The following is a 26,454-nucleotide window of genomic DNA, read 5'->3' on the forward strand; positions in this document are numbered from 1 at the left end:
GTTCGGTGCCGGCCCGAGGGTCAGCGCGGCCCGAGGGGCGGCTGGAGCCGCGCCGCCGTGCTGCGGCCTGCGGCAGCCCTGGGCCAGGCCGCGGCGGGGGGCGGGGGGGGGCTGTGTGTGTTTGGGGGCGGCGGGGAGCCCCGGCGGGTCTGGGAGCGGTTGTCGCGGCGCTGCGGTGTCCCCCTGGAGAGGCCGCGGGTGGGGGGCTGCGGCCCCGTGCTCGAGGGGGGGCTCGGCTGGGAGGCGCAGGGGCGAAGCGCCCGCAAATGGGTTTTTTTTCCCCTATAAAGAGTAGCGCGAATTTTGGTTCTGCCGTCAGAGCGCCTGTACTTCCTTGGGGCGAAGGGTAGCAGGAGGGGTTTGAGTGGTTTGTGAGGTGCAGGGCGATGCTGACTTCTCTGGTTTGAGGGAAGGGGTTGTTTTTACTTAAAGATCACTTTTTTTTCCTCAAAGCTTGGATGGGCACTGAGGGGTTTCTACGAGAATAAACCCACTTAGGCGCTTGGGTGAACGTCTGTCAGGGCGGAGTTGGTGACAGGGTTCAGACCCAAAGCCTGGCTTTAACCCGCAGGTGGAGGGGTTCTTCTCTGCCCGGGGGGGAGGTCTTCTCTGCGTGACTTCCCTCGGCGGCGCAGGGACAGGATGGATTTTCTCCCGACGCATCCAAGCTCCACATCCCAGCAGGTACGTGTCTGTCTGGAAGTAGATTGCTACTGCCCCTTGCTGCTGGGGGCGGGGGGGGGGGTGGGTGTGTGGGTGCTGTGATGATGTCATTTCAGGCTTCTTCTGCAACTTTTTACGTTTTATTTTGTCATGGCAACAGCATCCTGTTCTTGGGGATCCTCTGAAGAGTTCAGTCGCTTCTCCTGTCTGTGTGTTTGATGTCTTGTTCTTTTGCAGAAATATTTTGTACATTTACTCTCATCCTTTCCCCCCCCCAATTTTGTATATGTTTACAACCTCTGATTGCCACAAACAGCTGAATAAAGCAGCGATTAAAGCCAAACCTGGTGTCTCATCATGTGGCCCTGAGACTTTGGGAGAGAAGTGAACACCTTGGCGTGGATTGGCATCTTTCTGGGGTGACTCTGGGGAAATTCTAAGGAAATCCCGTATTTTTCACGTTGTTTCTACATATTAATTACTTTGGAAGCTCAAACTAAGAAAAAAGTTGTCTCGTTTCTAAGCTGACAAGCAGGTTCAGTGGAAAGTTTCTGTACGGTTTCACAGCTGTAATTTTGTTAGTTTTTCTCACAACTGTTGTAATCCTTTCCCTTGGTCGTATTTCGTGTAGAAGTATATATACACACCCACTGACAGCAAGGTGGGGTGCGTGTGAGCCGTTACTTGGTAAAGAAGTTTGTCGAGTCATTTTATTTCTTCTTTTATTTTAGTGCTGTCGCTGTTCCCAGCCAAAATTTTTGCATCAGGTTATGGAACGAGTGAAGAAAAGGTCCGTGTGGTCACAGCTGCTGCCAAAGCATGAAGCAGAATTCATGGTAAGTGGATTTTTTGGAGGCTGGGGGTGTTGAGGGGTGGGGTTACATCTCATGGGAGAAGTTAGGATATAGATAAAATGTGTTGCTTAGACGGTCAGAGTCGTGGGGGTTTGGAGGGGGCACACAGCCTAGTGAATCGCTCTTGTGAAGATTTCAGGGCTAGAAAATCTGCGGGGCTCTCTGTGGTTGTTCCTGTAGGTTTTGTGGTTGAATCCTGCCGCCATCCCGTCAGGCGGTGTCGTCCCTGTCTCCGTTTTGCCCGCGTTTCCCTTGGCGGCCACCACGCTGCTTCAGCCCACGTTTCCTCCCCCCCCACCCAGTAGTTTCAAGGTGTTTAGGACAGAAACACGATTTCGGATTTCTTCACCTCATTTTGTCTAATATTTACTGTGCTTTTTGTCTCCTTTCCTGTGGATTTTGTGGCAGAGCAGGGACAGAGGATGCGCTGGTAGGCTCAGGAGGGAGCGCAGAACGCGGGAGGTGGCTGGTGAGCGCGGCGTTGCGTTCCGTTGGGTGCCATGCGGGACCTCTGGAGATCATCCCTTCCCACCCCCCTGCCAGGGCAGGACCACCCAGAGCAGGTCACACAGGAACGCCTCCAGATCTCCAGGGAAGGAGACTCCACGGCCTCCCTGGGCAGCCTGTCCCAGCGCTCTGTCACCCTCAGAGTGAAGAAGTTCCTCCTCACGTTCGGGCAGAACTTCCTGGGCTCCAGTTTGTCCTCCTTGCCCCTTGTCCTGTTGCTGGGCACCACTGACAAGAGCCTGGCCCCATCCTCTTGACACCCGCCCTTGAGATATTGATAAGCATCGATAAGGTCCCCTCTCAGTCTTCTCTTCTCCAGGCTAAAGCCCCAGGTCCCTCAGCCCTTCCTCATAAGAGAGATGCTCTGGTCCCCTCATCATCTTCGTAGCCCTCCGCTGGACTCTCTCCAGTAGCTCCCTGTCCCTCTTGAACTGGGGGGCCCAAAACTGGACCCAGCACTCCACATGTGGCCTCACCAGGGCAGAGCAGAGGGGGAGGAGACCCTCCCTCAGCCTGCTGGCCGTGCTCTTCTCCATGCCCCCCAGGATGTCGTTGGCCTTCTTGGCCACACGAGCACATGGCTGGCTCGTGGTCATCCCGTTGTCCGCCACAACTCCCAGGTCCCTCTCTGCTGAGCTCTGTGTTCCACCCATCGCAGGAATGGCTTGATAAAATCCCTTGGAGGGAGAGGTCCTGGAGGACCCCGAACCAAAAGGCTCTGCTGCGTAGAGTCCTGCTGGAGAGTACCAATATTCTATTAAGCCAATCTTTTGGAAGACAGAGGTGTTTGTAAAGGTCTTTGGTCTCTTGAGGTGAAAGAGATTGTTAGAGCACGTGGCGTGTTCTTTTTCACTCGAAGAGCTAAAATAATCTGAAGTGAACTTGTCTGCAGCAGTTTAGCTTGCGGGGCTGCCCGAGGGGGAATGACACGACAGCTTTCTTGGCCTTTAGGAGGGGAAAGTGAAAGTGTCACCGCTTCTGGGTTAAAAATCTCCGTGGAGGGAAAGCACATGCAAAGGCTGAAGTTGTGCTGACGCCCCTTGTGTCTTTGCCAGAGGAAGGTGGGGGAGGCGGCCGCTCCGGTGCTCGGGGCTGCGATGCGGTTTGTGCCCCAGAGCTCGAGGCAGCAGCAGGAGAAGGGCAGTAACTCGAGTGGCCGCGGTGGGACCAGTCCCCGTTACTGGGCGGAAGCTGGAGGTGGTCTCACCCTCGGGAGTGTGATCATCCTGGGGAAAAAAAAAAAAATCACTTGGTGGAGAAACCTCCCTGGGCTTCACTGGGCAGATGCGCTGCTTCCCGTTGTGGTTTATCCCTGGGGGTGCACGTGAGGCGAGCTTCCCTAAATCCCTGCCCTTTGTGCTCTTACGGTTCTTTGCCCGCTGTGTGGCCTCGGATTTCCCAGGACAGCGACATGGTGAGAGGAGGAGCCACTCCCGTGAGGGACAAGTGTGAACGTCGTGTGGATTTAAAGCCAAACGTCTGTGAGCTAAAGCCGAGACACTCGGCGTCCCAGTTTGCATTCAGAGCCCGACAAGCTCGTTACCAGTTTGGCCGCTGTAATCCTGACAGGTTCTAGAAAGGGGTTTGTCATCGTTGTCTTCAAAGTTGTCTCCGGAGCGGGAGATAAGGAAGGAATGTTGCGGGAAGCAGAGGTGTGATTGCAGCTCGGAGCGGGAGGAGAGCAAAGCCTCTGCCTGGGAGGCAGACTGCCCGACTTCAAAAGCAAAGGCGATGTCTGGCTTTCAAAATAAAGCTAAGAATAGAAGGGGAAAGCTCAGCCTGACGCTGGAGGATACACCTCACAAGACTCTCTCCTGTGCAAACACATCTAATAGTCCGTGGGTTTCTCTCCCCCCCCACGTACAGCACGATCATTTGAGGCGATAACAGGCGAGACATGAAACAACAAAGCTGGAAAGTGGATCACACGGGGGCTACGGAGCGGTTTGATACGAGGAGCGACAGAGGAGCTCTCAAGGAAGAGCCTTCCTTTTCTGGCAGCTTGAGTTTCGTGCACAGCTAGGTGACCTCTTGCTTAGAAATACTCTTAAATTCTTAGAAAATACCGCGCTGAGCGCTTTGCCAGGGCACGACCTGCCCTCCCGGCTGGCTGCTGCTCAGCCCCGAGTCCGGATACGAGCGGGCCCCGACGGAGGCGGGATCCAGCAGCTGGCGCTCGGTCCAAGGGACAGAACTGGGGTGCAGGTGGGCCGTGCTAGCGTGCCGTGGTCGAAAGCTTTCAGGACCTTTTGAAAGGATTTTGCACTTTTGGCTTGATTGTTGTGTCCATGTGGGAAATCCCTTTGAGACTGGAATTGTCACACAGAAGCTGAACGTTCCGGATTAACGGGCGCCGTCGGTTATCAGCCTCTCAGACTGCATGTGGTCACAGAACTACAAGTATTTTGAGACAGGCACTTCAAAAAGGGGTGGGGGAGAGGTCGATGAAGCTCTGTGAGACGCCCTCAAATCTGTTTATTTCAGATTTTGTGTTTTTTCCTTTATTTTCTTCCTCGCAGGGTGTCTCTCCCCGGCCAGGTAGAGAAGACGGAACAGCCTACCCGCCGCAAACCTGACCAGTACAGTAGATCTCCGCTACCTCACGAGCGTCTGGTTGAAGATGCACATACAGGTGTCTCCTCCCGCGCCCAGAACACGGTGCTCAGCCGGGACCCAGCCCCTTCGTGTCGTGGGGAGGCCTTTGTGCAGCTGCAGGTCTTGGCGAGAACGCCTTATCTCCGCTCCCCGCTGCAGAACGAGCTCCTTCATGTCCACTTCCAGAGCGATGAGCCGCTTTGCCACGCTGCCCTGAGGCCTGACCGTTCCCTCCGAGCAGGCCTGCGAGTGCCGTAACCGCCGGTAACCCACAGGCCGAGGCAGCCGCGCGGCGCTTTCCCTGGGTACGCGCTGCCGCCGGGGGAAAGCAACCGGCTTCCGGGGAAACAACCCTAACTTGGGAAGAAGGGCCGAGTGGTGGAATCCCAAATGGCTTCTAACTTCGTCTTGTGTGTCTTTTTTTTTTTTTTCTTCTCTCCCTTATTGCAGGCGGAGAACGGCGTTCCCGCGGCGCGCTGGGCTTCACGAGCGGGGGTACGTCCGGCGAGAACATCCGAATTTCCGCTGTGGCACTGGGCTTCGCTGTCGCCGTGCCCCTGAGCCGCCCGCTGGGTGTGGCGGGTCGGTTCAGGCCTTTGTGCAGGGTATTTTTTCCCTACTTGCATCCTCGGTGTGATCCTCTCCTTAAACTGAGGTGGTTCTGGTAATACCGTAGCCCACAGGAATGGTCTGTTGTCTCCTGGCTGCTGCTGGAGCAAGGAGAGGCAGCCCCTTTCCCTGCAGGCAGCGCTGGCACAAAGAAATCGCCTCCTCGCCTCACCTCGCCGGCCTCGGAGCGTGTCCCTGTCACCTACGGATCGGGTCTCCTCAAAGACGGCGTGTTCCGCACCGTGCGCTTTTTTCCCAGTCCTCTAAACCAGACTTACTGGTGTCCTGCAGTGAGGCTGGGGGCGGGGAGGGCTGGCTGTCTCTGGATTCTCTCCTTTTGCTCTTGCATGTGTCTCCAAAGGGATCTTCTTTCCTTTGGCACGGAGAGAGCTGTGAATGCTTCAGTACCTTTATGCCTGTACGGAGAGGTCTGTGGTTTCCGTGCGGATCCGTTCGAGGTGGAGCACTTTGCCTTCATCTTGGCGGCTCAGGGCGGCACCAAACCTTTCGAATCTCACCCGTAACGTCCTCGCAGGCGGTGCTGGGAAGGCCCTTCCAGCAGGATGTGAAACCACCACCTTGGATTACATCCACTGAAGTCCCTGCAGCCAGAGGAGGAGAGCCAGGACCTGCTTGCCCGCGGGGCACCTGGCGTAGCCTCCTGCGAGCCCCCGGCCCCGAGCACAAGTGTACCTTCCTTCCTGGAGAAGCCTGTGTGGCTGATGGAATGGTGTCAGGGTAGCGTGTGAAGACTAAATCCTGTATTACCTCGTTGTGCTGTCTCTCTGGTACTTAAAAGCAGATGAAAACGTTTAGTGTTGTCACAACATCAGGCCAACCCCGCGGTACGGGGGTGGTGAAGCTGTTTTCGTCGTCTTCTAGCGGTGACGGCGGTTGGAAAAGCCCAGATACCTCTGGAACAGAGCAAGGGCTTCCTGGCGTGGTTCCTGAACTACTGCAAAAGACGAGGAGTGCTGGTATCTTCATGGGGGTGTCTCGGTGCCAACACCCTTTACTGCTTAACGCAAAAACCGGGGCAGTCTGTCGAGGGAAGAGCGCAGCCGGGTCGCTCTTGGTGATTTACGGTGCGTAACAGCCGTAAAAGCAGGAGCTCGAAAGTCCAGAGAAGTTCAGTGGTTGCCGACTGTCCCACGAAGCAGCGTGGTTATTTCTGAGCGGTCCCTGAGCTGCGGTTTCTGTAGCTTTAGAGCGTTTTGGGTTGTTCCAATGAAAGTTTTTGCCAATAAAGCTTCTAGCGTTGTTAACAACTCGGGTATAGAACGTTCAGAGTCGGCGTAGCAGAAGGCACGTCGTAAGTAACGACGGCTCAGGGGAGGTGCTGGCCTCGTGCAGTGAAATGATAAACTTGGCTCCAGGGTTGGAGACGGGTTTCTCTCCTGTGGGACTAGCAGGGCGTTGGAAGGGTTTGATCGGAGTAATCCGACGTTGTACGCTTCTCTTTGAAAACGTGCTTTAAAAATAGGGGGAGGGACAGAAGGAAGAGGGGTGGGGTGGGGGGGAAAACATATTTAATTCTTCTCCTTCAGAGCTGAACAGAGAACAGCTATTTAGTAGCAGCTTGTAATGGTGATTATGCAAATGGATGGGTTGGGACTTGCCACCAGCTGCTAAACAGCACAGTCCTCTTCAAAAGGTGAATTTGGGAAAGGGGGTTCCTTGCCTGCTGTCTCACAGCTAATCGCACCTTCGTTTTTTTTCTGGCTAATTGGGACGTCTGAAGAGTTCAGCCAGAGAAAGGAAGGGGTGACACGCCTCTGAATTCCCCCGGCGAAGGTGGACCTGGGCACGTTGTCGCAGCCGGTGCTGAAATGCGTTTTGCCGGAGCGTGAACTGGATCTGCCAGCGTCAGCAGAGCTGCCCAGCTCTGCCACGCCAGGCTCGGGTCTGACGAGGAGGTGGGACGAGGTGTTCGAGATGAGCAGGCAGAAGAAGGAAGTGGGGTGGATGTTTCCTTGACATCTTTCCCAGCCTTAAAAGGAGACATGTAAAACCATTCCTTGTGTCCGTGTTGGCTCTTAAAAGCCTTAAGTAATGGGGGAAGAAAAGGCTTAAAAGCCTGAAATCCTCTGGGGCCATCGCTTCCGCTCCAACCCCGTTAAGTTGTTAAGGGTCATTTTGCCAGAGTGAAAAATGCTGAAGTATTTTGACTGTACAACTACTGCTTTTTAAATTAAATTAATAGTAATTCAGCTTACTTGCCTAAGGAGAAGAGGGGGGGAATCTCCTAGCAAGTCTACCAGCCTATTACTGACCGGGTAGCATTGAGGTCTGTAAATTAAAATCACCCCATGCACCAGTACCTGCTGTGGCTGCCTGGCTGGAAGGCAGTTTTGCAGAGGACCTAGGGGAGGTCCTGGTAGACACCAGCCATGGGCCAGGAAGGTGCCCTTGCAGCAAAGGTGGCCGAGAAGCTGCGGTGCCAGCATGCCCAGGACTGGTGAGGTGCCTGGAGTGCTGTGTCCAGGTCTGGGCTCCCCAGTGTAAGGAAGACAGAGACACTGGTGAGAGCCCAGTAAAGGGCCACTGAGATAGGAAGTGGCTGGAGCATCTGTCAGGGTAGCAGAGTCCGAGAGCTGGGACTGTTTATCCTGGAGAAGAGAAAGCTCAGGGAGGAATCCCAGCTCCGACTGAAGATGGATCCAGTGTGGTGCCTAGTGAAATGGGAAGTCCTGGACACAAGCTGAAATACGGAAATTGCCCCTTAAACAAACAAAAAACCAACCCAACCCATAGCACGAGGGTGGTCGAGCGCTGCAACAGGCTGCCCAGAAGGGTGGTGGAATAATATCCTTGGGGATACTCGGAACACAGTCGGGCACAGTCCTGGACAGCCTGCTGTAGGTGACCTCGGTGTGTGTTGTAGATCAGGGGTTTGCACCTGGGTCGTGATCAGGCTCCTCAGCCTGCATTGACTTAAAATTGAGGTGGAACTGATTTTCACTCTTACCCATCCTGACCCTGCGGAGCTACCACGTTTGTACTTGTTCTTACACAAGGTGGAGCGTGGCTAACGCAGGCTGCAGATTGATGCTCTTCATTTCTTGGTGCTGCATTTCGTAGCAAGAGAAATATTTTCTGTGAGCGTTCCCCGTTGGTAGGCAAAGGTGCGTAAGGTGACGACGTTGATTTGGCAGCGCCTGAAGTCTTTAGTTCTTCGTAGTTCAGACGTTTCGCTGCTGCTTTTAGCATTGCTCGCTGCTTGTGACTGCAGGCAGAACTCCATCGTGCATCTATAGCCCTGTGTGGTTCTTGACTCTCCTTTAGCATCAAAACCCACCAGCAGGATCTTGCCGTGTTTACGGACATTCCCTGGGCAGCTCCTACCGTCGCACCCACACGTTCTCCACAATCCTCCAGAGAAACCCGCTTTACCACGGGGCTTCAGGCAGGCTGGGCTGGGACACCCACCCCCCACCCGGCACCCACTGCTGGTGCCCACTCGTGACCCGGTTCACCCATCGGGCTGCCAGAGGTGACCTCCATCCCCGCGCGGTGGCCCTGTTCCCCTCTGACACCACCTGCGGGGGCTGGTGTCCCCCAGGACACACTGACCTCCACGGCTCCTGCAAGGCTGGCCCCTCCAACCGAGAGGACCTGCCCTGGCTGCTCCCTCAGCTCGGTGGCGGGAAGAGGCCCAGCGTGGCTGAGAGGGGCCGGGGGGGGGACACCATGGGCTCGGCCACCAGCGGGGGACAAGGCCTCCACCGGCACCTGCAGCCCCGCTGAGGCGCAACCTGCCGCCCGCCGTGCTGCTAGAGGCTGGGGTTTCCTTACCAAGTGTGCCAAGGCTTTTGGGGGGGGACACACACGTGAGGTGTCGAGGCTCTGGGAGGGGGTCACGGAGGGTGACAAGGCGCTGGCTTTGTGGCTGCAGCAGCTCAGGGGCTGCCCCAAGACCTCTGCGTGTCCCCCCAGAGGCCACGGCAGGTGGGGACGGGCCCCTCTGTGTCCCACAGCCAGGAGGGGCCTCCACAGGCCCCGGAGGGACTTGGGCGGGTTTTGGTGGGACACAGGCAGCAATTTTCTTGCTGGCATTAGAGAAAAATGCGATTAACCCCACGCTGTTTAGCCAGGTGCTCTGTTGTTCAGTTTACTTGAACGTTTTAAACTGGGGCGGGAGACGGGCTGTGCGGCGATAGCTTCGGGAGGCTCCTGGATGGAGAAATTTGGTGCAAAAACGGGGTCCCACAGGGTCAGGAGGGGACTCTGCGGGAAAACGGGGGGCGATGGACAGTGCCGGCTATTCCCTCTGCCCACCAGGCAAAAAAAAAAGTTTACTCCTTCCCATACCGGGAGTCGAACCCGGGCCGCCTGGGTGAAAACCAGGAATCCTAACCGCTAGACCATATGGGAGGCGCTGGATGCTGCCTCCTCCGCCAGCCCCATAGCACCGCCTGCCCGCACCTCCTCCCGCTCGGCAGGGCCGGGCCCCGCTCAGCCACCTCCCACGCACCGCCGGGAGCCCCCGCCCGCCCCCCGTCCGCCTCCATAAATCCCCTCCTGCCAGCAAAGCGGCTGCCCGCACCTAAGATGGCGGCCGGCGCTTCGCTGCCGTCCCGCCCCGCCCTTTTCCCTCTCCTCACCCCGCCTGCCTCGCCGTTGGCGGCGCCTCATCACGTGACGGGAGGGGGCGCGGGCGCGCGGGAGAGGGCGGGGTGAGCGCTCACGTGACCGGCGGCGGCCGCCTGAGCGCTGGGTCTCGTGAGCGGCGCTTGGGGAGGGGGGGGGGGGGGGGGGGGGGAAGCGAGGGGTCCCGAGCGCCGCGACGGGAGCGGGTGAGACCCCGGCGGCGCGGCGGGCTCACGCCAGGCCGCGGCTTTGAGGCCTACCCCGGAGCTGGGGGCCGCTGGGTCCCGCTGAGCTCCGCCGCCTCCGGCGGGCAGGCCAGCAGGCACCCCCCCCCCCCTCCCCACGCCGCCGCCGCCCCCCGCGGGCACTGCCGAGCCGGCCCGGGAGGCGCCTATCGCGGCTAGAGGTAGCGGGGGGCGGCGGGGCCCGGTGGCGCTGGCCGACCCGCGGGGGGCGGGGGGGTCGAAGCCACTCTCGGGGCTGGGGGAAGCGGGGTCGGGGGGCTGTCCGGTGCGGGGACGTGTGACGCCGCGGTCTGGGGTTGTTCGGTGCGGGCTCCGTAGGATCCCGGGGGTGGGGGGGGGAAGGAAGGAGGGGGTAGGGGTGGGGATTGCGGGGGAGGCCGGCCCTGGCTGCCGGGTGCGGGAGACCCGAGCGGGGTGGCAGCGGTGCGGGTGTCTCCGGCTGCCTTCCAGCGCTGGCCGCGTTTGTCCTGCTTGGGCCTGCCTCGGCCGTGTCGTTACGGGAGCGTTGGCCGTGATGGGCGCGTTAGAGGGTTTTCTAGCAGCAGGAGGAGGCTTTGGCTAAAGTTTCCTCTGGAGCAGAAGCTGTCAAAGCCTGGGGAGGTGGAGGTTTGGGGATGGGGGTTGTGTCAGTACGGGACTGCTTCCCCTTTTGCACCGTCCTTCTGTGGGTGGGATGTGGATGTTGAAGCGAAGCCTGCGAGTGAGGAACATGGAGCAATGTAAGGAGACGGTTTTCTCTCCGTAGGTGGGTGATGCCAAGCACAGCCATGAAGAAAAAGGTAAGAACCGAAAGGAGAATCCTTTGCGGTTGGGTTTTCCCTTCCCGTCTGCGCTTGCTGATGTTGTTACGCGTTTGCATCTGTGCCTCGGTGTGGTTTTTGGCTGTCAGGTGCCTCTGAAGGCTCTCAAGAGTCAGCAGGCGCATCCTTTGCTCAAAGGGCTAGAAATTACGGTTGGCGTGGAGTTTATTCGCTGGCGGGAGCGGTGGGGCTGAGCGATCCGCAATAACTGCTGCGTGAGTGTTTCTGGGGACGTGTTGCAACACCCTCCGCTCCCAGCTGACCTCCCGCGGCGTCAGGCGAGAGGAGAGGCTCCAACCCGCGGGGAGACCCTTCGGATGTGTGACAGAAACCTGCGTGGGGAGCCTGTGATCCACCGGGGGCCCTCCTGGGAGGGTGGAAGTTAACACCCAGGGAAGGAGTAGCGCTGTTCCTGAGGAGCGGTGGGGCTGTATTCCAGGCGTTTGCGTAGAGAGAGCGTCCGGCTGTCTGTCCGTGGGGTGCCAGGCTTCCTGCCTGGCCCCACATGCTGGCGTCCGACCCCTTTGAAAGGCCTCCGCGGTCTAAACCTTGGGGGTTGCGCTCGCCCGTGGGCTGACCTGGGCCCTGTTGAGTTTCTGCGTGGGCTTTTTCTGCAGGTGGTGGGAAAGAAGAGACGTTGGTCTCTCTCTTTTCTGCTCTCGGTGGAGCTCAGGGGAGAAGCCAGCGTAGCTTCCCGGGGTTTTTGCTCCGGGAAGGCTGGTTGGTGTGCCCTGACCAGCCTCCCTCTCCGAGGAACGGTGTTACCAATCCCTCGAGGCGCCTGGTCAGCTGCTTTTTTGGGAAGGGCGTTCGCCAGCCTCTGGAGTGCTGCCGTCGCTCTCGGGAGGGTGGTTCTGCCAATGGGATGGCGCCGTTCTGCCGCTCGGGTTTTGCCCTGAGATCCCGGCTCCTGCCGCCGTGCAGCCGCCGAGCGAGGTTGGGAGCCGAGCAAGCGCCTTCCCAGCTGGCGCTTGGCACTGGTGCGAACTGGGCAGGCAGACCCGGACCGGTTGCGCTCTCGTTAAACCTCTCCTTGATGATACGTTTTCAAGAGCTGTTGCCAAAGGCTGGGTTTGACTTTGTAACTGGAACTCGTTGAGCAGCTGCTTTTGTGAGCAAGCCTGCGTCGGCTGTCACCATTGGGGTTGTCTTTTTAAATTTTTATTTTTAGATCCCCACGTAGAGTCTCGCCTCGTGTGACTGTCTCCCCTCTTACCCCCCACCCCCAATCACCCCCTAGTTCTTGGCTACCAAAGGTGCTGCCTCTCCTTTGGCCTGCTGATCTGCAAACAGGACTCTGGAGTCGAGTGTCTCCCCTACACGATAGCGTGGGGCGCTTGAGCTGGGCTGTCCCGTCCGCTTTGAGCTTTTTACGGGTCTTCTGACACCTAAAACTTGAAATAGGACTTGTACTTCACTGCTGTCGGGGAAGAGAAAACGAGAAGGAAAAGAGCGTGATTAGGGGAGAAATAACGGGTGGAAAATGCCCGTGTGGAGTGGGCGAGGGAGCGTGTCCAGCCTGGTCTTAAAGGCTTGAGATGAAGCTGTTCTTTCGTCGTGGCAAAACCCTTCGCTGCCATCAGAACCGTCAGAGCTTTGCCTGTGGGGTGGAAGGTGGGCGGGTGCGAGGGGCTGGGGACGGGGGAGGCTGCGGCAGCTTCGGGAGCGGCTCCCGCCTTGGGTTGGGAGTCCTCTGCCGGGGTGGGCTGGGACAAGGCGGGCTGGGGGGGCTGAAGGAACAGGGGGCTGAAAAACCGGGAGGCTGAAGGATGGGAAGGCTGAAGGAACAGGAGCGAGGTGCCTGGAAGGGCAGAGATTCCTGCGTGGCTCAAGGATGCAAACCAGGGGGAAAGGCTTTTGGTGGGACCAAAAAGGGAGGGAAGGACGTCTGCCTCCTGCTTTCCCGGGCATGGTGCTGCTCTTTGCCTCTCTCTTCCGAGGCGCTCGCGTCTGAACACCTTTGTCCCGTGTTTTGGGGGCCTCTGCAGTCGGATGTTCACCCCTAGGGAGCCCTGAAGGATTTGGTGCTCTGTGGTAGTTAATTCTTTCTTCCTTTTTTTTTTTTTTTTTTCCTTCCCAGGTGCTTCTGATGGGTAAAAGTGGGTCCGGGAAGACCAGCATGAGGTCCATTATCTTTGCAAACTACATCGCCAGGGACACGCGGCGCCTGGGTGCCACGAGTAAGGCTTCTCGTGTTTGAACCGCAAATTCTCAGGGCTCAGACCCCCTTTCATTAAAGGGGCGAGGCTGTTCCCTCCAGCAATCTCTGCCTCTCCTCCGCTCTGGCCCACGCGGGTGTCTGCTGATCCTCCCGGCTGCCACACCTCCCAGGGAACTTCACTCCTGAGTTCAGCTGAGGGCAGTTCGGGGGTGAGAGGGAAAGGCAGCGCTGGGTTCAGTTTTGCTGCTTTCTTGTTGAACTTTTATCCCTAACTTTTTGTTTTGATCAGGAAGCAGCTTTTGCTGCAGCTACACCTGTTACTGGAGGAGTGTCCAGAGCCTCCTCGTGGTCCTCCTCGGTGGCGAAGCTTTCCCGGCGTTAGCCGGCCCGTCGCTGGCGCAGCGAAGCGCCTGTGGCTTTGGCAGGATGAGGCACTAGGCTTAATTAGAGTCTTCTGCCTTTTTTTTTCCTTCCTCTCTAAAGCCATTCATCTGAAAAAACAACCAATAAGTGATTCCTTATGAGCTGTCAGGTCTAGTGCTCCTCACTGGGAAGCGCCTCTGAGGGCTTAAGGCCACGTGTTGGTCCGTGCTCCCTCTTTGCTGCACTTTTGGCCTGTTCTTCGTGTTACTGATTTATTCTTTTCTTTTGTAAAGCTTGCTTAAGGCCTCGCAGTGTGTGCTGGAACTCATGTCACTCTTAAAATATCACAAAGATCAGAGAACACGTAGTTAAAGGGGAACTGCCACAGAACAGCGTCCTGGGCAGAGGGTAGGAAGGCTGGAATTGCGCTGGGAACTTTTTCCCTCGTGCCTTCAGCTGCAGATTTACGTACAACAATGATGTTCAGATGGGATTTTACAAACCGTGGGCTGTGGGTTTTTTGGCTGCTGGGGGCGTGGGGCAGTCAGTAAACTCCTGTTGTCTCTTTCCAGTCGATGTGGAGCACTCCCACGTTAGATTTCTAGGAAACCTGGTCTTAAACCTCTGGGACTGCGGAGGGTAGGTACTGGTTGTTCTTTTGCTTTTGAAACCATTGGGGGGGGGGGGTCTGGCTCTGGGGCATAAAGCTGGGGCTGTACCACCACAGAGGTCCTCCTGCCCCGGGGGAAGAGAACAGAGCGAGTAGAACAAGCTTCGCGCGTGCGCTGTCAAACTGGTGAGACAGCTCGGGAAAGAAGGGGAGCCACGTCCTAGGCGGGTGGGTGGAAGAGGCCGGTGTGACAACACTGTCTCTGGCGTTACCCCTCCACGAAGGGCGCAGGGTGGAGGTCCACCTGCTGCCAGCAAAACCCCTGAGCCCTTCCCCGGGACCTTCTCCCGAGGCGGTGGGAGGTGACGCTGCCTTCAGAGTTCTTCCCGGCAGCTCGATCCGAGCCGGGTGGGTGCTGAGGAGCGACGCTGAAGGCCGACAGCCGTCCTGTGGCTCTTTGAAGATCGCTCTCCCGCTGACAGAGCCTCAGCAGAGGCCGTCCAGCGTTGAGCTGCCTCGGCTGCCGTGTCCTCACGCCTCGGCTGAGCCCTCTTTGGCGCCTTAAAGGAGGTTTAAATCCCGGGCTGACAGGCTGCGCTGGTGGCTCCGGTTGTGTTTTACCTTCTGCTGCTGTGGCTTCGGCACATGCGGCTCTCCAAGGCCAGTGTGGGACCAGAAGCGACGTAGCTCTGTGCGCCCAGGACGCTGAGCAGCCAGCTGTGAGGTGAGGGAAGCTTCGGCTTCCCGTGAGGCTGGGGAGCAGATGCTTTCCAGGAGCTTCCAGCTTGGCTTGGCCGGAGATGCTCAAGGGAGCCGTGTGGGATGGGGACCGTCACCGCCCGTGGGGCTCTTGCCTGGACCCCTGTGGTGGGGTCTCTAGCTCCAAGGGCAAACCTTGCCTGAGGTATTTGACACGTGGCACCTTCCCTGACAGCGCTCTGAGGTGAGTCTCCTTGCTGTGTTGCTCTGCTCCTTCTCAGACAGGACACCTTCATGGAGAACTACTTCACCAGCCAGCGGGACAACATCTTCCGCAACGTCGAAGTCCTCATCTACGTCTTCGACGTTGAGAGCCGTGAACTGGAGAAGGACATGCACTACTACCAGTCGTGCTTGGAGGCGATTCTTCAGAACTCCCCCGACGCGAAGATCTTTTGTCTAGTGCACAAGATGGACTTGGTGCAGGAGGATCAGCGGGATTTGGTGAGAAGCCGGTGGTTGCCATAGAAATGCTTTCAGAGGGAGCGTCTCTTGACTGTGCTGGTGCGTTGTGATCTCATACTTCACATGCAGCCCCGTCAGCGCTGCTCCTAGAAGGGTTTCTCAGATGTTAAGGGTTGTCAAAGCCCTCTAAGCTCTTTCTGCCTCTCCTAAATTCTATGTCATCGCCACCTCTTGTGTATCATCTGGTGGAGAACTGAACTGATGGTTTCTAGTGGCAACTGCTTTTCCCCCTTCCTTTTATAGCACTAACTCTAGTGCTTTCACCAGACCTTGGCTCCCGAAGGGAGGTAGAACTGAAAGGAAGGTAGGGCTGAAAGAAATCCAGTGACCTTAAACTCGCTGCTCACCGTTCGGATGGCTTTGATGGCTTTGTGGATGGTGGTGGTGACAGTTGGTTTCTCTTTAGCTGTTGCTTTCAGTGCAGCCTGGGCTCCGTTCTAAAGTATAACCAAAAAAAAAAAGAAGAGGGTTGAAACCTTCCTGGTTAACTAGAAGTGGTTTCTGTCGGTTGATTCTGTTCTCTGTCAGTTTGCCTGCCCAGAGATCACCCCTTAAGCACTCCTCTGCCCCAAGAGGCAGCCTGCAAAGGCTGGGGATCAACCTCGCAGAGATGTTTGGTGTTTTCTCTTCTTTTCCGAGCTTTTGGAAGGTTGAGGGCAGATGGGAAGGTGTTGAGTTCCTACCAGCCTTGCTTTTTCAGCTTGGACTGAAAAGCAACCGGCTCCTGATACCAAAAGAAAAATTAACTTTGTGGGTCAGACAAGCGCATCCCTGGCTGCTTGGCCGCTCCCTGGCTTGCAGCAAGCTTGGAGGCCCCTTCAGGCCGTTGGCTTTTGTCTGAAGTAAGGAGTCTTATTAAACTTTCTTCTCATTCCCGGTGAGTGTGCGCCTGGGCAGCCGCAAAGGAGGCCATGCGAGGTCCTGTGGCTGAAACCACACCCTGACCTCGCCGCGTGGAGGCTTCTTCCATGAGCAGGTTGGCTTCAGATCACTCCTGGTGATCCTCCCCTTCGAGTTTTAGTTCTGCCCTCCAGCTCGGTGCAGAAAGAGCTCGAAGAGCTTGATTCGAGGAGCTTTTCCTCGCTTCCAGACTGAAGGATGAGTCTAAAAATCTTCTGGATGCTGTCCTGCCCAGGTTTGTGGTGGGACTAGCGGACAAATGCTGGTTTGACGTCGCCGTGCAGCCTCTGGGGGGGCTGTGAAGCGCGGGGTAGGCAGAAGAGGGGCCTGCCTTGAGGTAGGCTTTCCACGTGTGTCGTTGCACACCCATCGAGATCTGTTGGAAGGTATTTGCTGCCCGGAAGAGCGCGCAAATGCTGGGCCAAAGCATCCTCTGTAAATCTCGCTGAAGCCTTCGGTATCCCGGGACCCCGGTGGTCAGCGTTTTGTGGGGATCAGTTAATGTTCTGGCACGTCCCCCAAAAAAACCAGTGTGCTGAGGTGAAGGTGGTCGCTGTCCCTTCCCCTGCAGAGCCACGTTGCTGGCTGTCCTGCTGCTTGTTCAGCCGTTCTGTGGCAGCCTGGTACAAGGCTGGCTGGTCTCGGCTGTTCCCCCTGGTTCTCTTGGGTCTTTTTTTTGGTTACCCTGGCTTCTCAGGGCAGAGCGCCACGTGGGAAGAGAAGACTCCACGAGTACATACCTCAGAGCTGCTCATACTGCTGAACCTCAGGTCTGAAAGCACGTTCCTGTCCTCAGTGATGGACCTTTTTGCCTGGGACTAGGGACTGGTCAGGGCCTCGGAGACGCTCGTGCGTGGCCGCTTCCATCCTGCCCCCCCCCCGCCCCTCCACAACACCCGTGGTTATTTCAGCTTTGAGTCCCAGTCAGATCTATAGCGAGACAGCCACGACCTGCTTGTCCCTGCTGCTGTGGTGGAAGGGACAAACCAGCCTGTCCTGGCCAGCGGGCTCTGCTGGTGTCTCTTCTCCAGCGCTGCGGGTGCTCGAGACTTGTTGGAGGTGCAGGGCTGTAAATGGAGCACGGCAGCCCCGGAGGTGTTGACGCTCAACCGCTGATCTTTTTTTCTGTTTCCCAGATTTTTAAAGAGCGTGAGGAAGACTTGAAGCGCCTTTCCCGTCCCTTGGAGTGTGTCTGTTTTAGAACTTCCATCTGGGATGAAACGCTTTACAAGGTTTGTACGGCTTCCTCGCCCTCGCTGGCTTCCCCCCTCCCCAGCTCCCCCTTGAAAACAAGAGCACGAGGAAGGCAAGTGGTTCATGGCTACTGGTTTGTTAGGGGGTGGCCCCTTCTAGTCCTGCAGCAGCCACTGCGGGGGGTTAGGTGATGTGAACTGCACCAGAGCATCCTGGTTTTAATCAGAAAACCCCTCCACATGTTGGAGTCACGGTGTCAGGGTGTTAATGCTGCTTAAGTGCTTTGCCTGGCTGCTTTAGAAAGAGCTTCTGCATCTTTTAGTCGTGTTTCTCCAGCGTGGAATTGCTTCCCGTGTTTCTCTGCAGCGCTGTTAAAACACTTAAAAGGTGGACATGGTAGGGGGAGGAGGTGGACATGGTAGGGGGAGGAGGTGGACATGGTAGGGGGAGGAGGTGGACATGGTAGGGGGAGGAGGTGGACATGGTAGGGGGAGGAGGTGGACATGGTAGGGGGAGGAGGTGGACATGGTAGGGGGAGGAGGTGGACATGGTAGGGGAGGGAGGTGGACATGGTAGGGGGAGGAGGTGGACGTGGTAGGGGGAGGAGGTGGACGTGGTAGGGGGAGGAGGTGGACGTGGTAGGGGGAGGAGGTGGACGTGGTAGGGGGAGGAGGTGGACGTGGTAGGGGGAGGAGGTGGACGTGGTAGGGGGAGGAGGTGGACGTGGTAGGGGGAGGAGGTGGACGTGGTAGGGGGAGGAGGTGGACGTGGTAGGGGAGGGAGGTGGACGTGGTAGGGGAAGGAGGTGGACGTGGTAGGGGAGGGAGGTGGACGTGGTAGGGGGAGGAGGTGGACATGGTAGGGGAGGGAGGTGGACATGGTAGGGGAGGGAGGTGGACATGGTAGGGGAGGGAGGTGGACATGGTAGGGGAAGGAGGTGGACATGGTAGGGGGAGGAGGTGGACATGGTAGGGGGAGGAGGTGGACATGGTAGGGGGAGGAGGTGGACATGGTAGGGGGAGGAGGTGGACGTGGTAGGGGGAGGAGGTGGACGTGGTAGGGGAGGGAGGTGGACGTGGTAGGGGGAGGAGGTGGACGTGGTAGGGGGAGGAGGTGGACGTGGTAGGGGGAGGAGGTGGACGTGGTAGGGGAAGGAGGTGGACGTGGTAGGGGAAGGAGGTGGACGTGGTAGGGGGAGGAGGTGGACGTGGTAGGGGGAGGAGGTGGACGTGGTAGGGGGAGGAGGTGGACGTGGTAGGGGGAGGAGGTGGACGTGGTAGGGGGAGGAGGTGGACGTGGTAGGGGGAGGAGGTGGACGTGGTAGGGGGAGGAGGTGGACGTGGTAGGGGAAGGAGGTGGACGTGGTAGGGGAAGGAGGTGGACGTGGTAGGGGAGGGAGGTGGACATGGTAGGGGGAGGAGGTGGACATGGTAGGGGAGGGAGGTGGACATGGTAGGGGAGGGAGGTGGACATGGTAGGGGAGGGAGGTGGACATGGTAGGGGAAGGAGGTGGACATGGTAGGGGGAGGAGGTGGACGTGGTAGGGGGAGGAGGTGGACGTGGTAGGGGGAGGAGGTGGACGTGGTAGGGGGAGGAGGTGGACGTGGTAGGGGAAGGAGGTGGACGTGGTAGGGGAGGGAGGTGGACGTGGTAGGGGGAGGAGGTGGACGTGGTAGGGGGAGGAGGTGGACGTGGTAGGGGGAGGAGGTGGACGTGGTAGGGGGAGGAGGTGGACGTGGTAGGGGGAGGAGGTGGACGTGGTAGGGGGAGGAGGTGGACGTGGTAGGGGGAGGAGGTGGACGTGGTAGGGGGAGGAGGTGGACGTGGTAGGGGGAGGAGGTGGACGTGGTAGGGGGAGGAGGTGGACGTGGTAGGGGGAGGAGGTGGACGTGGTAGGGGAAGGAGGTGGACGTGGTAGGGGAGGGAGGTGGACGTGGTAGGGGGAGGAGGTGGACATGGTAGGGGAGGGAGGTGGACATGGTAGGGGAGGGAGGTGGACATGGTAGGGGAGGGAGGTGGACATGGTAGGGGAAGGAGGTGGACATGGTAGGGGAGGGAGGTGGACGTGGTAGGGGGAGGAGGTGGACGTGGTAGGGGGAGGAGGTGGACGTGGTAGGGGAAGGAGGTGGACGTGGTAGGGGAAGGAGGTGGACATGGTAGGGGAGGGAGGTGGACATGGTAGGGGAGGGAGGTGGACATGGTAGGGGAAGGAGGTGGACATGGTAGGGGAGGGAGGTGGACATGGTAGGGGAGGGAGGTGGACATGGTAGGGGGAGGAGGTGGACATGCTAGAAGCATTTACCCCTCTGGGAATTTACTTTCCTTTCGGGAGGGGGATCGGGTTTTTTGCCAGCAGTCAGTCCTGGCTGCAGTGCCAGAGCTCTCCCAGGGGTGGGAGTGAGCGCTGCTGCCTGGGCCGCGCTGCCAGCCAGTGCTGGTTCCCGTGGCCAGCGTGGTGGCCAGCGTGGTGGCAGCGTGGTGGCAGCGTGGCTTGGGCGGGCGAGGACCCTTCGGCTCTTTCTCTTGACTTCAGCGACACTTGGGGTGGCGCCTTTCACCGTCCTGGCCCGTCCCCCCAGAACCATCCCCTGCCTTCGGCCTGTGGTGGGTTTGGCCGAGGCTGATCCAGGCGTGGCTGTTCCCAGAGCGCGTGCCCAGCTCCCTCTGGAGATCAGCCTTCCGAAGCCCTGGCATTCCTCTTCCCCAACGTTCACCCGTTCCTCCGCTGGAGCGGCTCCAGGCACAGCCCTGTTACCTCTGTGTTTGGCAAGTGGGCTGGCAGGAGCGTTCGGTAAACACCAGGGCCTTGGGGAACAGGAGACACGAATATCCACCCTGGCTCTTGGGGAGAAGCTCAAAGAAGTCGGAGGATTGCTTTTGAGCTGTGAGTTCCACAACCATCCGGGTCTTAACAAAAGCTTTCCAGATTAAAAAAAAAAAAAAAAAAAAAGACAAAAAGAAATAATGATGTTATAAGAACTTTAGGATTTTTTTTCAATTACCCCCCGCCCCAAAGAAAAGCAATCTGTGTAAATCAAAAAGCAGCATTATTTTTTTTTCTCAAGAATTTTTTCTTTTTGGTACTTTTCAAATGCATAGAAAATCATTTTACTGCAGATCAGGTTTCAGTGTGCCTTATAGTAGAATATTACTATATTGTGTGATGACACTGTTAGAAATGAATGGGCAATGATGAATTTCGTGTTTTAGAGACTGCTGCCGGGTGTTCTATGGAAGTTTTTGGTTTGTTGATGCAATACAATTGGAGAACTTTCAGAGATGGTGATAAGCTGCATTTGAATAAATTCACATTGGTTAGTATTAATTTAGAGGCAAATTGAAAAAAAAAAAATAGCAATTCTAAATGAATTTCTACATCTAATAAATGTGAAAACAGGATGGATGTGGACTTCTCTGACCCTGACACAAACCTGGGTTGGTCGGTAGGCGGTGAAGAGAAGCTGAGTTTAGAAGACCCGAGTCTGAATGAGGCCAGATGCCTGTCACAGCATCCCCGGTCCCTTCTGGGCTCGTTCCTGACGCAGGGGTTAGGTTAGAGCTTTCTGTTTGGATCAGGGACGTGCTGCCAAGTGTCCATCTGCGTGTTGACCTTGCCCGAGATCAAACAAACGCTCTTACAACTTGAGCAGGTTGATCTGGGAGCAGCAGATAGAAGCATTGCCAGCTTGAAATGAGGATGGTTTAAGCCTGTTGAATGGGAGTCTAGTTTATCTGGCCGGTGTGGAGAAGAGCTTGATGTAGTGAAGAGTTTACTTGGGTCTGGGGTACCACTGGTGGCCTCTGCTGTAGTAGAGAGACCTGGACATGGAGATGGGAGAAGCTTCTCGGTCTTGCCTAGGCTGTCGACACCCAGAACTGCAAAGAATGGGGTTTTTGAGCACGTTCTGTGACAAGAGGATGAGGCAGGGAAGCGCTAACACGACCCTTACGGTGTCTTTCTTTCTTGACAGGCTTGGTCCAGCATAGTCTATCAGCTGATCCCCAACGTCCAGCAGCTGGAGATGAACCTGAGGAACTTTGCTCAGATCATCGAGGCCGATGAAGTGCTTCTGTTTGAGAGAGCCACTTTCCTGGTGAATCCAGCAGTTGTGCCCCGCAGGTTCCTCTGCCCGGCCTAGGACGGGGTTCCCTGGGTGGAAAGGGCTGCGGGGGCCGTTGCCCAAAGAGAGGTGCCAGCGCCAGAGGGCAGAACGCCTCGATCCGGGCCTGGCGAGAGGGAAAGTAGCTGCCCTGACTCCGTGGCTCACGGGACCTGCCCCAAATTTCCACTTCTAGCCCTCGAGCTGAGGGCTTGAGGGCTGTTTCCCTCTCCCGAGCTATGAGAGGGTTTCATATCCCCGTTCCACCGTCGGCCGTGGGACGTCCTTGAGAATTCCTTTCTGCGCAGGGCAAGAACCTTCTTTAGCTCGAAAGAAGCCTTTTCAGTTCCTCCTGGTCTGGCATTTTAACTGAGCTTGATGTCTTTTTATTTTTGGGGAGGTTTTTTTTTTTTTGATGCTTTACAAACCCAGGGCATGGGCAGAGGGTCCCAAGCAACGGGACCGCGACGGCTTTCGAACGGGTCTCTGGCCTGTTGCCTCCGCGCGGTGAAGCGCGAGCGCGTGGGCCGAAACCGCCGTTGCTGCCGTCCATACTCTTGGTTTCTGGATTAATCTCCTCAGGCTTTGCACCAAAACCCTTGCTGGTCGGAAGGGACGGGGTGTTTTGGGTGGGTTTTTTTGAGTGCTTTCCTTGATGGCCAAATGTCTGATTTTTGAAATGATAGAGGGAATGTGGGAAAGGAGCCATTACTGCTTCTCACTTCTTAATCTGTCAGAAGTGAACACTTGTCGCTTCTGGCAAGTTCTGCTTTTTGACCTTTGGTAGATAATAAATAGTTCCACCTTGGTGGTCTGTGACGGTACTTTTATTATAAGGACTTTTTTTTTTTGCTGAAAAAGAATAATCTTTGCTACAAAAATTCTCCGCTTATTTTCAGCATCATGGTGACTTTTTTTAAAGACACTTCTTACTTTTTTTTTTTCCCCCACGTATTTAAACTTTCCCCAACCACTCTTTTCCCCTGAAGCGAAATCTTACCCTGAAATTGTGTTCAAGTCACAGGGGCAGAAAAACCGATGGGGAAGAGTTAAGGAACAGACTCGCGCGCCAGGAAGGCTTTGGGGTGAATGCAGCCCTTGAGCCTGGCGAACCCGTGCTTGTAGGAATAATTGGGCACGTTGAAAAAAGTCAGAAGTACGGGGTTGTTTGAAGGTGCTCAAGGAAAAAGGAAAAAAAAAAAAAACCCAACCAAAATACTGATTTCTCACAAACCTGGTAGAAAAGTAAGAGTTGAATGTGCTCACAGGTGGTTTCGTGGTTCTGAGGAGCTCAGAGCACACGGCACGAGGGGTTTAAAATACCCATTTTTGGGTTGCTGTGGCTGGTGGGTTGGGTGCCGCTCCCCTTAGGCAGTAAAGGCCCTTCTCGGCCCGCTGGCCGATGTGGCTTGAGGAGTAAAGGTCTGTAGGTGCCCAGCCTTGGTCAGGGAGAGCTGCAAGGATTCCCCAAAACTTTGAATCTTTGCAGCCAGGCACTAAGGTCTGCGTGGGAGGAAGAGGAGGGGGGAGCCGATCCGAATGCGAGCAGCTTAGCGCGCGGTCTTGGGAACTGATGGAGCGAGAGCTCCCCGGGAAAGCGGCCGCCTGTGTGCCGCTTGGGCTGCGGGAGCGGTGCTCGTGCGTCCTGCCTGCTGAGGAACGGGGAGTTTCTCGGGGGTCAGGAACGGGGAATTTCTTGGGGGTCAGGAACGGGGAGTTTCTCGGGGGTCAGGAACGGGGAGTTTCTCGGGGGTCAGGAATGGGGAGTTTCTCGGGGGTCAGGAATGGGGAGTTTCTCGGGGGTCAGGAACGGGGAGTTTCTCGGGGTCAGGAACGGGGAGTGTCTCGGGGGTCAGGAACGGGGAATGTCTCGGGGGTCAGGAACGGGGAATGTCTCGGGGGTCAGGAACGGGGAATGTCTCGGGGGTCAGGAACGGGGAATGTCTCGGGGGTCAGGAACGGGGAATGTCTCAGGTTCAATCCTTGAGATAGACTGAAGAAGGAAAAGCTCTTCCCGCGTTTGTCGAGTGTCTTGTTTCCGCTACCTGAGGTGATGGTCTTGCTGCTTTTTTTGTTTTCCCCCTCCCCTTGCACTTTCTTTTCCTTCGAATCAAGATTTAAATTGGCGCTAAGTTGGAGCGTTCAGACCTCAAATGGCCAAAATTTCCAAGATTCAACCAGCGAAAGGCGAAGGGGATCCCTGTCCTGGCCACCACCCGTTTCTTGCTGTCGAGCCTGGGCGACCTGTGCTGGAATCAAGGCCGTAACGGTGCCCTCTCTCTCTTTCTGCCTCCCAGGTCATTTCTCACTATCAGTGCAAGGAACAGCGGGATGTCCACAGGTTCGAGAAAATCAGCAACATTATTAAACAATTCAAGCTGAGCTGCAGGTGAGCGGGTTTGATCGTTGGCTGGGGGCGGCACCTCAGCAGGGGCACGAAGGCTCTCCGAATCCGGACCGGTTCCGTCACCCCTCGGTGAGCTGAGGTGCCACAGTTAAAACGCACCGCGCTTAAACGCAGCCGAGCCAAGTGCTGACTTCTGTAGCTTCCTCCCCTGAAACCCGGGGGTCGGAAGAGGCTTGTTTTGAAACAGCCCTTGTCTGCTGGGCCTCGTCCTCCTGGGCAAGGTGAGGAGATTCCAGGGCAGACTTAGTCAGCGGGGTCGTGTATCTTGACTTACCTTCGCTCTTCAGTGCCCGGGTCGTGGAATGATTTGGCTTGGGAAAAAAGCATTTTAATCTCGTTTAGCCGAAAGCTGAAGTTTTCCTCTTTAAAAACAGCCAAACTTGCGGTCGCCCCTGGTGAAATGTGGGGACTCAAACGCTTCTTTGTTACTCCAGTAACGGGCTGTTGGCTATGTGGGTGCAAAGGCTGTTTGAACAATGTTACTGCGATAGTTAATTTACCCTTTTTGTCCCTTTTTTTTTTTTTTCCTCCCCTCTTAGTAAGCTGGCGGCTTCTTTCCAGAGCATGGAGGTCAGGAACTCTAACTTTGCTGCTTTCATTGACATCTTTACATCAAATACATACGTGATGGTGGTTATGTCAGACCCTTCAATACGTAAGTCGAAGGAAAGATAAGCCTCTGGCCGCTGTTGGTTTGCAGGGACAAAAACATCCCAAATGAGTGGTTAAAACTGGGTTTCTCTTGGAAAAATGACAACTGATTGTAATTAAGAGACAGAGAGGGACTGGCTGTCCTGCTGGTTGGCCCTGTCTGAGCAGAGGGTGGGGGGAAAGCAGTTAGAAAGCGGCTTCTCCCGCCTCTGACAGCGGAGGATCCTCGCGGCGGCGGGGAACCGCTCCTAACGGCCGTGCCCTGATGGAGGAGGTCAGGGCTAGTCACCTATTTTGGGCCGTTGTGATCTGGCAGCCCCAGTGGGTTTTGGAGAGGAAGCAGAGGAGGGATCGTCTCTGAGTCTTCGCTCGCGCTGCCCCGAGTGTCGTGGTGGGCAGGGACTAATTATAGCAGCGTCTGTTTATCGGGAAGAGGGAGCTGCCGCGGCAGCGCCAGCCCTGGCGGGCGCGGTGGGGGCTGTTCGACTCCTTCCCCCGCTGCAACTGCTCCTGGTGGGATTTGAGGTGCTTCAGGGACACCGTCCAGGACACCCTCGTGCCTGGCAGCGTTGATGTTCCTCATCCTCCTCGAGCGGCTCGCTGAATTGAGGGAGGAAAAGACACCCCCCCCGTGCAAACTGCTCGGCCGTAGCTCGCGCCGACCCTTCCTCGGCGTTGTGCCGGGATCGGCAAAGGGCCCGGAGCAGCTGACAGGGGGGTTGGAATGAGGGCGCTCGCTGACGGTGCTTTTGGGCAGCTCCTGGCTTCTGAGGACGCGGTTACTCGCGTCCCATTTAATTTGTTTTTTTCTCTCTCCCGCCCCTTTCCCGCCGTAGCTTCTGCGGCTACGCTGATCAACATCCGCAACGCCAGGAAACACTTTGAGAAGCTGGAGAGAGTGGACGGACCAAAGCACAGCCTGCTCATGCGCTGAACCTTGGCCGAGGTCTCGGTGGGGGAGAAAAAATGAATTGGAACTGCTTATTTTTAGGAGAATCTAACAATGTTGATGTCTTTGTTGGGCTTTGAAATGAGTGTGCTGCTTTGTTTTTTCTCCTTTTAACGTTGGACACTAGTCACTCGGAGGATGTCGGGATACACTGCGGACCTTCTAAAGAGACTCCCCTCTGGCGTGCGTGGGGTTGGGAAGAAGGAAGGGCAGGGGGTGGGCGCGTGGTCTCCTGCTCCTGGTTGTCCTGGTGGCACGTGGCAGAGCCGTTGCGGATGTTTTGCTCCCGGGTGATCGTATAAGTCACAGGAATTGGAATATTTACTGGTTTATTGGTTGGTTGCTAGAATACCTTTATAAATTCCTCCTCGTCTTCAGTCATGAAAATAAATTTTTGCTACCAGGGATTTCGGATCCTAGAGCTTTGGAAAGTGGGTTTTCTTTCTCCTGAACCCTAGGGCAGCTCGGGCGAGTGTTTTACCTGCGTTTCTCCTCTCACCTTCCTGGCGGGGCGGTGACTGAAGGCCAGTCCAGAGTTTAAGATAATCTTTTCTTTTTTTCCTTTCTTTTTTTTTTTTTTGTTTCCCCCCCCCCAACCCCATGGAGGCGCAAAATTCGCTCAGCAGGTGAAGCGGTCGGGCTGGCGTTGGCCTCCTTCACCCTTGCCAAAGCGATGGAAAGACCACGGTAGACAAAAGGGGCCAAAGACCCTCACGGACCGACCGAGCGGCGAGATAGTCCTGGTCTTCGTCCTGGTGAGCCAGGAGGGGCCGGAGGAGCCCTAGGAGGTGTCGTTGGGTGGCGGGTGCATGAGCGACGTTTGCGCCGAGCCGGTCGGACGGTGTTTGGCACCGATGTTACTTGACGTGACTCTTTTTTAATGACTTTTTTTGGTGTGCATTGCCATTAAATGTAGGAACCACACAAGCGCTGTGAGTTCAGGGGACTTTCTGGCTTGCTGGGTGGGAGCTGATGCTGGTCAGCATCTCTCTTTGCTTCTCTCCTGCTGCATCCAATTACTGTATAAAAAAA

General features: G+C 56.6%; 2 protein-coding genes and 1 non-coding gene across 4 annotated transcripts; 2 read left to right on the forward strand and 1 right to left on the reverse strand.

Moving 5' to 3' along the window:
- Positions 1-451: 451 nt before the first annotated feature.
- Positions 452-6,496, forward strand: LOC147414937 (uncharacterized). Its single transcript, XM_086469953.1, has 4 exons — positions 452-684; positions 1,395-1,499; positions 4,544-4,924; positions 5,070-6,496. Exons 2-3 carry the CDS (start codon positions 1,483-1,485, stop codon positions 4,875-4,877), a joined length of 351 nt encoding a protein of 116 aa, XP_086326079.1. The 5' UTR covers positions 452-684; positions 1,395-1,482; the 3' UTR covers positions 4,878-4,924; positions 5,070-6,496.
- A 3,034-nt stretch (positions 6,497-9,530) lies between these two features.
- On the reverse strand, positions 9,531-9,602 carry TRNAE-UUC (transfer RNA glutamic acid (anticodon UUC)). The gene has a single exon. It is a non-coding gene; the product is annotated as a tRNA-Glu (tRNA).
- Positions 9,603-10,178: 576 nt separating this feature from the next.
- LOC104346068 (ras-related GTP-binding protein A) lies at positions 10,179-26,349 on the forward strand. Of its 2 annotated transcripts, XM_086469835.1 has the most exons (11): positions 10,179-10,224; positions 10,809-10,842; positions 12,944-13,043; positions 13,960-14,026; positions 14,978-15,200; positions 17,258-17,353; positions 21,287-21,409; positions 23,713-23,804; positions 24,362-24,477; positions 25,310-25,425; positions 26,029-26,349. In XM_086469835.1, the coding sequence occupies exons 2-10, from the start codon at positions 10,816-10,818 to the stop codon at positions 25,405-25,407; spliced, it is 942 nt and encodes a 313-aa protein (XP_086325961.1). In that variant the 5' UTR covers positions 10,179-10,224; positions 10,809-10,815; the 3' UTR covers positions 25,408-25,425; positions 26,029-26,349. The 2 variants fall into 2 exon arrangements, with proteins under 2 accessions (XP_086325961.1, XP_086325960.1); XM_086469834.1 differs by lacking the exon at positions 26,029-26,349 and having other exon boundaries at positions 25,310-25,841.
- Positions 26,350-26,454: the final 105 nt, after the last annotated feature.

This window comes from Leptosomus discolor, chromosome 9 (assembly GCF_034619465.1).
Source record: "Leptosomus discolor isolate bLepDis1 chromosome 9, bLepDis1.hap2, whole genome shotgun sequence".
Classification (NCBI taxonomy): Eukaryota; Metazoa; Chordata; class Aves; order Leptosomiformes; family Leptosomidae; genus Leptosomus; species Leptosomus discolor.